The following is a 15,876-nucleotide window of genomic DNA, read 5'->3' as shown; positions in this document are numbered from 1 at the left end:
ATCCCGCCGACCGAGGTGCTGCTGAGATAGGAAGCCCCTCTGAGGAGGTTGGGGCTGCCGGCCTGAGAGGAGGGGGGTCAGCCGGCTTCACCTGGAGGTCGGTTTCAACGACCGGCCGTGACAGATCTACTGAACGATTAACGCTCTCCTTGGCCAAAACGCCTCAGGGCAGGAAGCGTCATCCTCTCCCAGACTGGCCGGCGCGGCGAGGAAGGCGCCAGGCCTTGGGTGGCAGTAAAAGAGTCGCAGCTGGGCGACTCGGCTCGCCCCCGTCCGGACCTGCAGGCCTCTGGCTGGCGCTGCGCTTCCCCCGGGCAGCCAGAGGCCGGGAAGGCTGCGGACGGGAGCTCTCCCGACCTCCCCCCGGGCGTGCCTGGGGGGGTGTCCTTCCCGGGGGGCGGGCGACTACGTGGGAGCGCCCGCCGACAGGGCAGGGGGTCCCTTGAGGGGAAGGGCGGCTGCGTCCCACGCGGAGGGACGGCGCCTGGGGGGGCCCGGCCTGCGGAACCGCGCGTGCGAGCCGCGTTCTTTCCCCCGGGACCGCTGGCCGGGCTTTCCTCCCGCGTTCGCCCTTCTGCGCGGCCGGCCCCGGTCAGCCCGCGCCTCCGCGGCGGGGGCGCTCCAAAGGCCGTTTGCGGGCGGCTGCCTCGCACGCGGGCGCGCCGGGGAGCGGGGAGGAGGACTGGCCCCTACTCGCTCTCGCGGCACGGAACGGCCTCGCCTCGGCGGGCTCCTAGCCGGACGAGCGGAGGCCTCCGGGAGGCGGCCGGGAAGGGACCCAGAGGAGCTCGGATGGGGGACCACTAGGAAACCTCCGGGCGGCGACCGGCCACGCGGAGGCCCCCGGCGGACGCTCTTGGGACCAGGGGCGGAACCCGCGGCCGCGCGAACGGTTTCCCCGCGGAACCCGACGAGGGCACCCGAGCGGCTGGCGCGCCATTGGCTCGGAAAGCGGAAGGGGCGGCCCCCTGGGGCTCGCTCTGGCGCGCCGCAGGGCGCTCTTCCCGCCGCCTCTCGCGAGAGGCGGGGCGGAGCCTTGCCCGGAACCGGAAGGCGGAGGAGCCTTCGAGCGGCGGACCGGCGCTAGTCGGCGGGCGGTGCGATGCTGGCGCTGCGGACGGCGCGCGGGGTCGGCGGGCGGCTGCTGCTGCTGCGGGAGGTGCGCCCGGGGGCGGCGGGGCGGCGCTGCGGGGCGGCGGCGGGGTCCGGCCCTGCCCTGCCCTGGCGCTGCGGGGCGGCGGCGGGGTCCGGCCCTGCCCTGCCCTGCCGCTGCGCGCCCCAGCCTCTCCCTCGTGGTTTTGCAGGGCTGCCGGCGGCCGGGTCCCGGGGCGGCGCGCAGGGGCGTCTCGGGGCTGCCCATGAACACCCTGGTGCTCTTCGTGCCGCAGCAGGAGGCCTGGGTGGTGGAGCGCATGGGCCGCTTCCACCGCATCCTCGAGCCGGTAAGGGCCGCGGGGGCAGCAGAGGAGGCGGCGCTAGAGCCCGCGGCTGTCGGGGGGGCGGGCCTTGGGGGCCGCCTAGTCGGGCGCCCGAGAGCCTCTCCCTTCCCGAGGCGGCCACGGCCTGCGCCCTCGGGTCGGCGCGCGAGGTTTCTCCTCCCGCCTTCTGGGACCGTCTAGTGTCGCCTGCCCAGCGTGCGCCGCTTTGCCGGTCCCCGGCTCGCCCGCAGCGCTTTCCGGCGTCAGCCGCCAGGTGCGGAAAGGCCTCCTGGGTCCCGTTGAAGTCCAAGGAAGCGGTCGCTGATGCCGGGTCTTCGTTTTCCGAGAACTGGACGCGGCGCTTTATTGTAGGCTGCCGCCTGGGCTAACCCTACCCTTCTACGCCTTGCAAGTTGGAGTAGCCACGTAATTCACCTTCAGGACTCGGTCCTTAAAATGAAGAAGGGTCTTTCTCAGAGCCTGGAAAGCGCCCTGCAGCCTTTGCTCTTGCGCTGGTTGGGATGAGGGGCGGCTTCGGCGTGGTTGCTGCTCTTCCGGTTGCTGCCGAGCTCCAGGCTCTGCTTATCAGCGCTGTTGCGCCTGAGCGCTGCAGCTGAGCGCCCAAGCCCGGCTCCGGGCAAGAATCACACCGCCGCGGGCCGCTTATCGGAGCTTGTGGTCCTGGCAGTGGACGGACAGCCCTCTTGCTTGCCTGTGGCGGTTGTAGTTGCCCAGGCGTCGCCTCCCGCTTCCTCGCCTGCTTGCTGCCTTCTCCTTATCGCCTGTTGTAAGCTGAGGGTGGGCAGTGGTGGCGAGGCTGCCTGTGGACTCGGGCATGTCCCTGTGGCTCAGTTAGCCAGGCAGCAGGGATGCCAGCCTGGATGCTTGTGGGTGTGCTGTTCCTCAGTAAACTCTGTGGGGAGTGAATGAGCCCATCTAATCCCGGGTTTCTGAGCTTGGGAGCGCCTGTGGCCCTTTGGGGGAAGGGATGAGCTGGGCCTAGCCTAGCCGTGGGGAAGGGGGGGTGGGAAGCGTTTCTGCCTGGCTGCAGCTGCTGTTCCCAAGTGCTGATAGCAACCTGGAGGGTTTAAGAAGAGGCTGGCCAGCGGCCTCTGTAAAGATGATCTGTTTGGGGTTGCTGCATGTTACAGAGGGTTGGACTAGATGACCTTGGTGGTGGGTGTTCCAGCACTGGAGATTTTCAAGAAAAGGTTGGACAGCCATTTGCCTGGGTCCCTCCAATCTTACGATGCTATTATTGTTAGGCAGCTGGAGATCGCTCTATGTAGAGAAAAGGATCATTCTTGTCCTTTGCTGATCCTTGCTAGGGACTGAATTTCCTCATCCCAGTCCTAGACCGTATACGCTATGTACAAAGCCTGAAGGAAATTGTCATCAACGTGCCGGAGCAGTCGGCTGTTACTCATGGTGAGCTGGCCTGGCTGGGTTAGGGTTGGAGCTGGGGACCTGAAGCCCAGAGGGATGGTGGGCCTTGTGCATTCAGAGATGAGCCCAACTGAGTTGAGGCAGCCCTGTTAATGCTAAGGAGCACCCTGATTTTATTGGGGGGCTTGCACCATTAGTTTCTTCAGGGAAGGGCTGCACTGCTATCAGTCATGTGCCAGCACAGTGTTGGCTTAGAGGAGGCGGTCTGGTTTCGTGGTCCCAGTCGGAGCTCAAAGTCTAAGGTTCTCAAGGACGATGCAAAACATTGTGGTGATAATAAATCAATTGATAGGGCTGCCTAATGGAAGCTATTCAAGGCAGCACACAATCAGTTAAAAGCCTCATTAAAAAATGACAAATGACTTTGTAGCAGAAGGATGGTGGTAGTGAGAGGGTGACTGATGGTGCCAAGAGATGTGCTGGGACGGAAAGCAATCAGGCCCATCCTCTTAGATGGCAGTTGGCCTCCACTTAGCCTGGGTCCTTAACCCAATTCCTTTCCCGTGTGGATTTTCTTGTTTGGGGGGCTTTTGCTCTTTGTTTTGACTGAAAAAGCAAGGCCTTGCATTAGCAGTCCAAGCGCTGGACTGGTTTCCTGGCATCTGGGCCTTCCCTGAAGTTCTGTTACAGGTGATAGAAGTTCCCTTTAGTCCTGCTGTAAGAGTTCCTGTGTCCTTGCAGATAACGTGACCCTCCAGATCGATGGGGTTCTCTACTTGCGCATCATGGATGCTTACAAGGTACCAGAAGGAAACTCGGAACAGGATTGGAACTTCTCACGTCGGAGGCTGTGAGCCTCTCCCCCAGCTCTCAGAGCTGTTTTTCCTTGGTGGTTTTAATCTGCAAGGATATTGGAGGCCTGGCAGATGAAAGTACAAGAATCTCTTTCGGGGGACCTTTTCTGAGGCATCGGGCTGGGAAAGGCCGAGGCATGGACCGGGAGAATTTCACTTGGTGCTCCTTGATTGCTTCCGTCAGATGTCCCGCTTCCTCCTCTAGGCCAGCTACGGGGTGGAGGATCCCGAGTATGCTGTCACCCAGCTTGCCCAGACCACCATGCGATCCGAGCTTGGCAAGCTCTCCCTGGATAAGGTCTTCCGGGTAAGTGACGGAAGACGTGGGAGCCTTTTGGACGGGAGGGAGCCCTGCTATGCGCTGGCTGTTTCACAGGAGGGTCCTAAGACGAGGGAAGAGCAGGGGCTGCTTGCCTGGCTGAACCCTCCAGGAGAGCCTCCCCAGGGGCTTTACAGAGGTCACCTAGGAGACCGTTCAGCTGAAGAGAACCACGTGGCCTTTTCCTCAGACAAAAATCCAGATGGAGCAGAAGCCAAAGGGCAGCCCAGCAAGTTCTGGAGAGAGTGGAGGCTCAGGAGGGACCGGGACGTGACTGCAGAATCCACCCCTTGGGCGCTAAATGGGCCCAATGCAGTGCTGGGTGCCTCTGTTCCGCTAGAGGACTGGCGGGCCTGCGTTGAGCAGGGCTGGGCCAGGGGGACGCGTGAGCCGATGAGGGGGAGGATGGCGCTGGTTCCAGGGCTGCCTTTCTGCTCTGCCCTTGCTGACCCAAAGCTTTCCCCATCCAGGAGCGTGAATCCCTCAACGCCAGCATAGTGGATGCCATCAACCAGGCCTCGGATTACTGGGGCATCCGGTGCCTGCGCTACGAGATCAAGGACATCCACGTGCCACCCCGAGTGAAAGAGTCCATGCAGATGCAGGTCAGGGTGGCGTTCTTGGGCAAAGGAGGCATTTCCAGGTGGCACCATTCTTGCGAGTTCGTGGGCCATGGGAGCTGCCTGGTGCTTCTGCTTCCTTAATTCTGGTCCATCGCCTTTCACCAGTGCCTGGCTGTTGCTGAAAGGAGGATGATGCAGGTCCACTGTGCAGAAAGGAGCTTCTCTCCTGTTGTTACTTTCCTGGCCTAGCCTGGCCCTGACTTGCACAGCGTTTGGGGGTCAGGATTTGTAGAGGGGGCTCGGATGAGCAACGCCTCCCTGCGCCCCAGGGCAGCAGCTGAACACCTCCAGTCCTCCTGACCTCTGGGGTCCTTGTGGAACCAGACAGGTCCTTCTGTCAAGAGGCAAGAAGATCCCCACCAAGTGGACCTTTTGCTTTTAGGTGGAGGCTGAGAGACGCAAAAGGGCCACTGTCTTGGAGTCTGAAGGGACCCGAGAATCGGCCATCAACGTGGCTGAGGGGAAGAAGCAGGCCCAGATTCTGGCTTCAGAGGCTGAGAAAGCAGAGCGCATCAACCAAGCTTCTGGTACGGAGAGCAGAGCAACTTCTCTTCCAAAAGCCATTGTAGTGGGGAGTCGGCCGAAAGCACCAGCTGTTTTCCTCTGCGTGCGCAGTGCCTGTCTCTGGCTTGGAGGGGTCAGAAGCACTGAGGAAATGGGAGCCCAGAAGGAGACATCACTGGAAGTTCCAGCCTGCTTTGAGGGAGGCCTGGCAGTTCAGTCTCAAATAGGAAAGCTGAAGGCTCTCTCCAAGCAGCCTGGACAAAGGGTGCTCCGCTTGGTCCATGGAATGTCCTCCTTTCTCTTCTCTGGACTCACGGTTGTTTGGGGAGGAAAAGAGGTGTGGTTTATCCCCCCCACCCCCATGCATGAAAGAAGCTTCAGGCCAAAGGCCCCCTAAGCGAGGCCTCTGGGAGCGAAGGGGCTTTGCCTGGGGAGCAGAGCTGGCCTTCCCTGGGCCGTCCCTGGAACAGCTGAGGCTCCCTTTGGTCTGTTTCCCTTTCCAGGGGAGGCCAGTGCCATCCTGGTGAAGGCCCAAGCCAAAGCAGAGGCCATCCGACTTCTGGGCACCGCTCTGGCCCACCAGGTGACAACAGGGAAGAGGGAGGAGAAGGCCGGCCGAGTCAGGAGCTGCCCGTTTGCAGTGGCCGGGGGGATACCAAGTGACCCCTTGGTTGGGGCTGGGCCACTTGCTTGGGGCAAATTTGGGTTCGTGGGAAGCAAAAGCCGCCCAGAGTCACCCATTGGGGGAGATGGGCGGCATACAAATTTGAAAATAAATAAATTTAATAAATTTTAAAAAAAGGGGGTGGGGGAACTGTCTCTGTTGGAGGGCCCTCTGGTTCTAAATCTCTGTCCTGCTGCTGCACCCCTCCAAAGGTTTCCTCTGAATAGGAGCCGATGGGGAGGTCTGGATTAAAGGTCTCTGGGTGGGAAGGAGGCTGTTCCGGTGGGGTGGTAGCACCATGTATGATCAGCCCTCTCTTGGGGGAAACAGGAGGCCTGGATACTGCCAGGGTGGAGGCCCTCCTCTGCTTATATTCACTCACTGGGCATACAGACCTACTTGCTGGGGTCTAAGCATAATAGCCTTGATTGTCCTCTAGGCAGAAATGAAAAAGTGGGTGAACAATGCTAGTTTATTGAGTAAGCTTTATGAAGGAGGAGCCTATCTATCCTGCTTTGGGAGAGGAAGAGACAGGATTTCTGTTACAAGCTAAATGGTGACTTTGAGGGGTCCTGGGCAATCTCTCTGAAAGGCTGGGGGGAGAAGGTGAGGAAGGCCCGTCCCCAAACCCTCTCCTCCAGTGGCCTGGTTGCTCACCCTGGCTGCTTCTCTTCTCAGAATGGCAACATGGCGGCTTCTCTGTCGGTGGCTGAGCAGTACGTGCAGGCCTTCTCCCAGCTGGCAAAGGAGTCCAACACCGTCCTCCTGCCCACCAACACCGGAGACGTGACCAGCATGGTTGCCCAGGTCAGTCTGGAGCACAAGAGGCAAGCCTCTGGCACGAGGCCTGCGGGAAGGTGGAGAGTGCCCAGGGAGGAAGCCCAGCCGAGTCTTGTCTGCAGAAGGACAGAGACTGCTGCAGAGAGGCGTGAGAGTGGGGGAGATGGCCCTCTGGCCCCGCAAGGGCAGGGGACTCCCCGTTGCCGCCTGTGCCTTGGGAGGGACTACCCGAAATCCAGGCAGCCGCTAGAAGGCAGGGAGGTGCTTGAGTTTTTAGGAAAGGAAAAGCTGCTGCTGCCCACCCCCAGCCAGTTGCCCTGGCCCCTGGAGATGAGGATGGTGGCTGCAGCCTTGCTCCTCCTGGCTAGTGAAGGGGGTTGGGGGGACCATGCCTGGGTGCAGGGGTCTGGACGACCACTAGACCGCAGCTGCAAGACCCATTAAGCTCTCTTTGGTCCCCTTGGGCCAGAAACTGGGACCCCCCTGCCCTGAGTGAGATGGGGAGAGTCTAAGAGGTGCACTGAAGGGAGGTGGGACCCCAGGATCAGGTGCGGCCCAGTCAGAGAGGCTTGCTTTGAGGCCAGAGGGCTTGACGTGGGCTTCAGTGCTTTGCAGTGAGCAGCTTTGGAAGGACTCCCCAACTGCCTCTGAGAGGGCCGGGCTTTCTTTTGGGGCGGGGACTCCGGGGGGACTCGGAGTTCCCCTGGGCTGGGGCGGGGCAGTCCGCTGGCGTCCTCGGTGACGACCCCCGCTTCTTCCTCTGCAGGCCATGGCGATCTACTCCTCCCTCGGCAAGCCCCAGACGCCCCCTGAGAGCCTGAAGGGCGCCGCTCTCCCTTCCCAGCTGGTGCATCAGCCCCAGGCCACCGAGTACGCGGAGCTGGAGGAGTCGAGCGCCAGCTAGCCGGAGCCCGCAGGCATGGGCCGCGGAAGCGCCCGCCCCTGCCTGCCCCAGGACCCCGGACTCTGCTGCCCCTGCTCGCCCCGGTTTATTTTCTGATTTGGATTGAATCATGTCGTAATAAAAGGAGATGGTCAGAGCCTGCGTGAGCCTCAGTGGGGCGGTTGGGGGCGCGGGGGCGGCGAGGGTTTTCGCGGCCGGGCCGGGCCGGGCCGCAGAAGCGCGGCCTCGGTCCTCCCGCCGGCCGGGGGCGCTCTCCGGCCCGCCCCGCGCCAGCCTGCCTGCCTGCCTGCCTGCCTGCCTTTCTTCCGGCTGCCGCTGCCCTGACTCGCCGCGCCCTTTCCGGAAGCGAGCGGGGCGAAGGGCGGCAGGATGCCGCGGGCGGCGGCGGCGGCGGCGGCGGCGCGGCTGCTGTTCCTGGGCTGGGCCGCGCTGCTCTTCGCCTCGGCGCTCGCGCTCTTCGCCAGCGGCTTCCTGCTGATGCGCGTGGAGCTGGGCCAGCGCAGCGCCTGCGCGCACCCGCCGGGGGGCCGCGCGCCGCCGCCCGCGCCGGGCTCGTGCTGGCTGCCCGCGCGCTTCCGGCGGGCCGTGCTGGTGCTGATCGACGCGCTGCGCTTCGACTTCGCGCGGCCCCGGGCCCGGGCCCCCGCGCGCGCGCCGCGGCCCTTCGAGGAGCGGCTGGGCGCCCTGCACCGCCTGGCGCGCCGGCAGCCCCGCCACGGCCGCCTCTACCGCTTCCGCGCCGACCCGCCCACCACCACCATGCAGCGCCTGAAGGGGCTGACCACCGGCTCGCTGCCCACCTTCGTGGACGCGGGCAGCAACTTCGCCTCCTACGCCATCCGCGAGGACAACCTGGTCTGGCAGCTGGCGCACAACGGTGGGCGGCGGGGGCCGGGGCGGGCGGGGCGGGGCGGGCGGGGGCCGTTTCGCCGCCGCCGCCGCGGCCCCTCTCCCGCCCTGGCCGACGGCCTCCCTCCCCTTTCAGGGAAGAAGGTGGTCTTCATGGGGGACGATACCTGGGACGGCCTCTTCCCGCGGGCTTTCCACCGGGCCTTCTTCTTCCCCTCTTTCAACGTGAAAGATCTTCACACCGTGGACGACGGGATCCTGCGGCACTTGTACCGGACAGGTGAGCGGCTGCAGCGGCCAGAAGGGAGGGGCCGCCGGGGAGCCCAGTCTCAAGCTGGGAAGCCGCCGGCCACCACCCGCCGCGCGTCTAAGAAAATGCTTTGTAATGCTTTTCGTAACGCAATCAACGGAGCAAACGCTTTCAGACCGTTAACGGGTTATCTGGGGCAGCCAGCCGAGTACGCATTTTAACAGAAACCCCAAAACTGATGACTGAGTTCCCGTGAGCTTCGCAAATAGGAAAAGGTTCTTTTTCCTTGGCTATTCTTGCCCCCACCCACTCGTCGAACAGAAGAACTCTCCATCGTGTGGATGTCTGTTCGGAAAAGAGATTCCCAGCGTCCGCTGGCCTCGGCTTGCCTCTGGCTCTTCCCCCTTCCCTCTCTGTATCCTGGTCCTCCTCTCCCTTTAGAAACAGACTTGGTACCTTGCCTGGTTGAATCCATGCGCTGCTAAGGCCTTGGAGAGGAGGCCTCAGGGCAACATGCGCCCTTCCTTTCAGCCCTTAGGAGAGGCGTGACACCCCCCAAAGGGCAGTTGCCTCTTTCCTGTGTGACCTCTTTGTTCCTTTTTTCCTGTGGCACAGTGGATGGTGGTGAATGGGATCTTCTGATTGCCCATTTCTTGGGCGTGGATCACTGTGGCCATAAACATGGACCAGATCACCCTGAAATGGCCAAGAAGCTCTCCCAGATGGATGAAATGCTCAGGTGAGCTGGAGCTGGGGAGGGAGCCCTTCATTTGGCTCCTCGACACGACTGTCCCTCCTGCCCCCCAGCCTCGGGGGGCAGAATTGCAGGGTCTGCCGGCTTCCCTGGTCTTGTTGCAGGGCACAACACGGGTCAGGGCAACACTACCCAGCCGCAGTCGAAGCCAGCGGAGTCACAGCGTGGCTGCTTTTAAAAGCACACGCTGACTATTTTCACCAGTCTGACTGCTTTGCGGGTGGCACAGGCCAACAGCGTACAGCTCAAGTTCTGTGTTGTTGACGGACAGGTCATTGGTTGACCACCTGGAAAATGACACGCTCCTCTTGGTGGCAGGGGACCATGGCATGACAGGGACTGGGGACCATGGTGGAGACAGCGAGGAGGAACTCGACGCAGCCCTCTTTGTGTACAGCAAGGCTCCGCTCTTCCAGGACCTCCCCCCTGAGGTGAGCCAGAAGGCAATGTAAGCATCGTGCCAAAAGGGAGCTGGCACTCCCTGGCATGCAATGCTTTTGGCAGGCAGCGTGACTAGGAGCTGCGATAAGGCTTGCCCTTGGGCAAGGGCAGGTTACTCGCAGCCATCTGGATGCTCCTAGAATCCCTTGCCATTGGCGGTGCTGATGGAATAACCAAGGTCAGCAGCCAAACTTCTGGCAGGCACAGGGGGCTGATCCCTGTGTCGGTTGCTGATGAGAGGACTGGAGGCTGGGTGAAAAATGGACAGCCTCCAGGGGGTCTTCCATCTTCCCCCCATCGTTTGTTCTCCTTTCCTTCTCAGGAGCCAGAGACGGTCCCGCAGGTGAACCTGGTCCCCACACTGGCTCTCTTGTTGGGGGTGCCGGTGCCGTATAGCAACATTGGGGAAGTGATGGCTGACCTCTTTGGAAGCGAGGGGGACGCTGCCTCCTCGCTCCATGCCCAGCTGGCAGCCTACAACATCAATGCCAGGCAGGTAAGAGTAGCTCCCCTCCCATGGGTCTCCTTGGCCCTCAGAAGGGAGGTTCTGGCTCCCAGCTGATGCTTTGGTGGCCATGGTGAACTTGGGAAGCTCTTTCCTTAGTGAGGAACCTCCCCCCCAATGCTGAAGGGGACTCCTGGGCGTCTCCAGAGCTCTGAGCCACTGAACCTTTGCCTTGACAGGTCAACCGCTTCCTGCATTCCTACGCAGAGGCCGCTCAAGACCTTCCTGCGGAGAAGCTGCAACACCTCCAACGCCTGTTTCGCACCATCGCGGAGGAGCACGAGCGTCTCTCGGCCCAGGCGGCCTCTCCGGTTCTGCCGCAGATGGAGGCACTCCGAAACCGTTTCCAGCAGTACCTACGGGAGGCCCGGGCTGTGTGTGCTGAATCCTGGGCCCGCTTCCACCCAGGTTGCATGGTGGCTGGCTGCGCGCTCCTGACTTCTTCTTGCCTGCTGTGCTACGTTGCCTCCAAGGTGGCCTCTCGCATGGACTTCTCCTGCCGCCACTTCTTCCTCTACCCGTTGCTCTGGGGTGGGGTGGGGGTGGCCCTGCTAGGACTGGCTCACTTTTGCAGGGGGGCCAGAGCTGACTTCATTGTGCTGTCTGCCTGGGGGGCAGCAGCATCGCAGCTGGGGTTCTTCTGGCATTGCTGGACCACGCGCCCCCCAACCTCGCACGCTGCTGCCCTTTGCCCCCCGTTCGAAGGCCTCAGCCTGAAGCTGAGGCTCTGGGCAGGGCCGGGGGCAGAGCTGCCCTTGGGGATCCTGCTGTTGCGCTGCAGTGCCATGCTTTCGGACAGCTTTGTGGTGGCGGAGGGGCGGGTGCTACCATTCCTGCTCGTCTCTCTGGTGCTGCTGGAGGCGCTGAGGCTGCAGTGGAAGGGCAGGCTGGACGGCTCCCTGCTGTGCTGGCAGCTGCTGGCCACCGTGGGGGCCGTAGTGGTGTGTGCACGGCTGTCTGGGCTTTTTCAGAAGTGCCGTGAGGAGACCCCCGCTTGCCAGTCCTCCCCCATCTTGGGCCCCCTCTCCAGCGTGCAGGATCCAAGGGCCAAGAACCTCTATTATGGCCTTTGTCTGGTGGTGCTGGCCAGCGTGGCGTGGGGTACCCGGCGCTGGTTGCGGCACTACGGCAACCTGAACAGCCCCTGCGCCCTGGTCCTCTTTGTGCGGTGGGGGTTCCCGCTGCTGGCCCTTGGCATCGCCGGTTATTGGGCCATCACTTCTGGCGCTGAGGAGGCGCTGATCAAGCTTCATGCCTGGGTTCAGCTGGCTCTGGAGGTCTTCCCCCGAGGGATCTTCAGCTTGGTGATGGCAGGGCTCCTCCTGGTTTTCTGGAAACCCGTGACCGTATTTGTAGAGGGCAGCCAAGCCCCCCCCATTGTGTCCCCCAGCTCTGAGGCCTTGATCCCCCAGCTCTACCGCCGGATGCAGGAGTCTCTGAAGAGCCGGCTGGAGGAAACGGAGGACGGCAGCCGGGCCGCTGTGGCAGCCTATGGGCTGGGCAGCGTGTATTCGGCTGCTCTGCTTATCTCTCTGACCTTGCTGGGCTTCCTGCTGATGACTCTGCATGCTGAGCGCCTCAGCCTGGCCTTCCTCCTGCTGTTCGTGGAGGCATTCGCCCTGCTGTGGATGCACACCTGTGCCCGGGCCCTCTCTTCGTCTGCACACACAGGTGAGTTGGGAAATGGCAGCGAGGCACCCAGAAGAGCCGCCTGGTCCAGAAGGCCTGAAAGATAGCTAGCCATTAAAAACAAAGCAAATTCTTAGAATACAGTTAGTTAAACTCAGTGTAGAGTAGCCAAAGCCGAGAGTCTTAGCTGAAGAGGAACCTTTGTGAAAGGAGAGCAACGGGTGGGCATCGGGATCCCAAAGAAGGCGGTCTGCATCAGAGCAAAGGCAGCTGTGTGCCCAGCAGACAGACCTTCGGAAGCAGGTGTGTCTTAACTTGATGTGAGCCTGCCCAGAGGGTAAAGTGATGTCACAGCTGGTTGGGCCATAAGCTCTTTAGGATTTTAAAGGCTAAACCCGCATCTTAAATTGTGCCTGAAATACCTGGTGAGGAGCCAGGTGGGGGGGGGAACGTTTCTTGTAATTAACACAGTCTCTGTGCTCGATGCCATTCACACCAGTTACAAGTCCAGGAGATTTTTTAAGGGAAACCCAGGAGAGTCAGAGCCAGATGCTGAGTGACCCCCCCCAGCTTTGAGGAGGCTGCATTAAAGGCAGCTAGAAATCCGGCCCATAGGAGAGGCTCCGGGCAGGGCTTCTGAGCCTTGCAGCCATCGGACCAGCTGTAACTACAGTGTGCAAAGAGGTTTAGCGACAGCTTCTGCACTCTGACCTGTAGCTGGAGATACTGCTGTGCCTCAGGGAGGCAGGAACAAGGAGAACGTGAATCTCCTGGTTCTCCTGCTGCAAATCCCTCTGGGTGGCTGGCACTAGTGGCGGTCGTTGGGCTGGGTTAACGTGGAAGGAGAGAAGTGCTTTGGGGTGGGTGGGCTCTCTGCCAGACGCTCCTCATCCTCCTCCTCCTCCTCCTCCTCCTTCTCCTCCTCAGATCCCTTTGTGGTGCCGTGGGAGGCCCTGGTAGCTTGGGCTCTTGCTGCTGGGCAATTTTTCTATGCCACTGGCCATCAGCCAGTTTTCCCAGCCATCCACTGGAATGCAGCCTTCGTGGGATTTCAGCAGGGACACGCCACCAACCTACTGCCCGCACTCCTTGTTGGTGCCAACACCTTTGCCTCTCAAATCCTGCTGGCAGGTTAGTTGGTTCTCAGGAGACCTCTGGGAGCCAGCCCTGCTTTCTCCCCAGCAGAGAGAAATGGGATCCTGAGTGAATGGCACCTGTGACAAGTGGCAAGCTGAGTGTGGGAGTCAAGAGAAACCCTGGGGAGGGTGCTTGTTGGAGAGTCACATAGGTGTTTTCAAAGGGCTGGGTGTCCACAGCAAGTGACAAAGTTTCAGCCGGGCCCTATCTCAGAAGAGAAGGGGAGGGTGCCTCTAATCTGGGGCCTGGTTTATCCAAAGTTTGGGCTCAAACTGTTTGGACAGAAGCAACTGATGAGGGGTATTTCCTGCTTCCCCTCCCATGTTTTCCAACTCTCTGCATATTCTTCCTTTGCGCACCTGTATTATTTGGCCTTCTACATATGCCTGTTGGTGGATCCTCTCTCTCCTGAGGCAGCTGGCTGCCCGTTACTTCTCCTGTGGCCCTTTGTCTGTGAGACAAGCACCGCCAGGGGCAGGAGGCCAAAGACACGAGTCCAGGACAGGGAGGAACATATGATGGAGATGAGGCTCCGGGAAGCTCCAGAGCGGTTTTCAGCAGCACTGCTGCAGCTGGGCCTCAAATACCTGCTTATTTTGGGGCTTCAGGTATGTGTGCGGGAGCAACCATTAGAGAAAGCCTCGGTGGGTATTCAGTGGCAACAGTTTGCTCGTGGGAGTCTCATCTGGTTGCAACTGAGTGGCTGAGGGGATCAGGGAACCCACCCAGGTGGTCCGTTTTGTCACAGTGGAGATGGAGAGTGTTCCTGTGTCCCTGAGAAGCCACAGCCAGCCTGCATGACCTGATGCAGCTGAAAGGTCTCAGTCTCTCTCTCTCTCTCTGGGCAGAGGCTGCCATTCCTTGCTGGCACTTGATTTTTCCTGTCTCCCAGATGGCCCTTCTCTCCTGGACTCAAAGGAGGGTCTCCAGCTCTCCTTTGCCTGAGGCCAGTCACACTGGCAAGAGCTGCTGTGGGGTGGTGGGGAGGGACGCAAGTTGCCTGTCCCTTCTGCGTGTTTTGTTTTGGTCCTGAGGTTGCTGGCTCAGGTGCGTGAGTGCCACCTGGGTTCTGCCCGCAGCTCAGAGTGAGGTGAAGGGACCTGTTTGCTACAGGAGCTTTCCTTGCTGGCTGCAGGGACCACCCTGGAATTCCCTAATGAAAAAAGCCGCTTTGCTCTGTGAATTTTGCTGTTGCTGCCTGTGGTAACCAGGCTCTCTTCTTGTTGCTGGACTGACCCGGTCTCTCTGCCCTTCTCTCCCAACAGCTTCTGGCTTCTGTTTTGGCAGCAATGATTCTCAGGAGACACCTAATGGTGTGGAAGGTATTTGCCCCAAAGTAAGTCAAACTAGGGCCATGTGGTGGGAAGCTCATTCTCCACCTCCCCACAATCCCAGAACCCGCCCAGGAAGAGTCAGGGCAGGAGTCTGGAGGTCGGGTAGCAGGTGGGTGGGTGAGTTGCAGTCGAGCAGACCAGAAATCAGTACGGTGCTCTGCCAGTTCTCTGCTTTTACTGCATGCACAGCTTTGGGCAGTTAAGGGTGGAGGAAAGAGGAGACTGCTGCAGAACATGGAGGCTCTAATGTTAGCCCCAGGATGCCAGACTGCCTCGTCTTCTGGGGTCCTGGCAAGCATTGCCCATGCTTTGCAAACTTCAGGTGATACCTCGGGGCCTTCTGCCTTTGCTTATGTGAGGAGGTCCCGCGTGTCCTGAGCACAGACCACCGAACTGCAGAGGATTCAGCGCCCTTCCCCATGTTCTGCCCCCTTTGGTGACAGACTGCTGTGCTCCCCACCAGAGCGCTCATGGTGAGGCCTGAGGCCCACCAAGCATCCGTTGCCCAGTTGCCGTGATCTCACCCTGTGCTTTATTCCGCTGGCAGGTTCCTTTTCGAAGCTGTGGGCTTTGTGGTGAGCTGCCTCTTCCTCCTCCTGGGTCTTGGCTTGGTGATGCGCGTGGATTGTGCTGTGAGCAAGTGGTTCAAGCAGGTCATCCTTGCGCAGTCCAGATAGTGCAGTAGCGTGGAGTCAGTCAAGGGGCACTTACACCAGTGAGGAGCCCTGGATCTGCCTGCAAGAGATGCTGTTTCCTCTCTCTGCAAATGACAGTGACTGTGGGAGTGGCAGAAAGGGGGACGGACCCTCAGTTGCAACTTTTGAATAGCAGGGAGTCACTATGGAATGGCTCTTGGCCAGGCATGGGACTTGCCAAGGAATGGGAAGAAGCGCCAGGGTGAAACGAGAGAGACCTTTAAGCCAGTGCACGCTCCTTTGCTGGGTCACTGAGTGGCAATGACGTCTTGTGGAGAACGACTGGGTAGCTCTTTCTTTTCTTTCTTTCTTTCTTTCTTTCTTTCTTTCTTTCTTTCTTTCTTTCTTTCTTTCTTTCTTTCTTTCTCTCTCTCTCTCTCTCTCTCTCTCTCTCTCTCTCTCTCTCTTTCTTTCTTTCTTTCTTTCTTTGTAATTCTGAATGATTCAGCAACCGCTTCTGGAGGACACTGTAGCAGGCTAGCTTGGCAGCAGTTGGCTAGCCCTGGGCATTTCGTTCCAATCCAGGATGGCGCAGAACCATGTTTTTGGAAAGGCGCCTTGCTCATGTTCTGCGTGGGTCAGGGGCTCTTAGATAGAATTCCAGATGTTTGAATTGCCAGATATTTGAAGTTCATTGCTGCTATCAACTTGGGGTGCTAAATTCTGGGTTCCAGGTTCTAGATTTGGCTTTTTGAAATAAAAATAATGGATTTTCAGACGGGAGTAGCAGCTCCAATGGCTGCTCACACGAGCTTGAGAAAGCTAAAAGGAACCACCTCTCCCTGCCTCAGCTGGGGGTCACAGACCTGTAGGGGGCCCTGGCACCTCCC

The 15,876-nt window shown here is 60.3% G+C and overlaps 2 protein-coding genes across 2 annotated transcripts; both read left to right on the top strand.

Annotated features, from left to right (window-relative positions):
* The first annotated feature begins 1,001 nt into the window (after positions 1 to 1,001).
* STOML2 (stomatin like 2) lies at positions 1,002 to 7,588 on the top strand. Its single transcript, XM_088152902.1, has 10 exons — positions 1,002 to 1,159; positions 1,305 to 1,442; positions 2,747 to 2,846; positions 3,546 to 3,604; positions 3,864 to 3,965; positions 4,448 to 4,582; positions 4,983 to 5,127; positions 5,608 to 5,687; positions 6,447 to 6,575; positions 7,315 to 7,588. Exons 1-10 carry the CDS (start codon positions 1,103 to 1,105, stop codon positions 7,450 to 7,452), a joined length of 1,083 nt encoding a protein of 360 aa, XP_088009028.1. The 5' UTR covers positions 1,002 to 1,102; the 3' UTR covers positions 7,453 to 7,588.
* Positions 7,589 to 7,739: 151 nt separating this feature from the next.
* Positions 7,740 to 15,762, top strand: PIGO (phosphatidylinositol glycan anchor biosynthesis class O). Its single transcript, XM_088152891.1, has 10 exons — positions 7,740 to 8,329; positions 8,438 to 8,581; positions 9,167 to 9,290; positions 9,577 to 9,736; positions 10,069 to 10,242; positions 10,431 to 11,922; positions 12,808 to 13,011; positions 13,435 to 13,625; positions 14,283 to 14,353; positions 14,899 to 15,762. Exons 1-10 carry the CDS (start codon positions 7,822 to 7,824, stop codon positions 15,026 to 15,028), a joined length of 3,198 nt encoding a protein of 1,065 aa, XP_088009017.1. The 5' UTR covers positions 7,740 to 7,821; the 3' UTR covers positions 15,029 to 15,762.
* The last annotated feature ends 114 nt before the right edge of the window (positions 15,763 to 15,876 follow it).

This window comes from Python bivittatus, unplaced genomic scaffold (assembly GCF_059951505.1).
Source record: "Python bivittatus isolate LINGU-HERP-01145 unplaced genomic scaffold, Pbiv_v1 ctg000570_np1212, whole genome shotgun sequence".
Lineage (NCBI taxonomy): Eukaryota > Metazoa > Chordata > Lepidosauria > Squamata > Pythonidae > Python > Python bivittatus.
The sequence above is the reverse complement of the archived record's forward strand: the minus strand, read 5'-3'. Positions and strand labels throughout refer to the sequence as shown.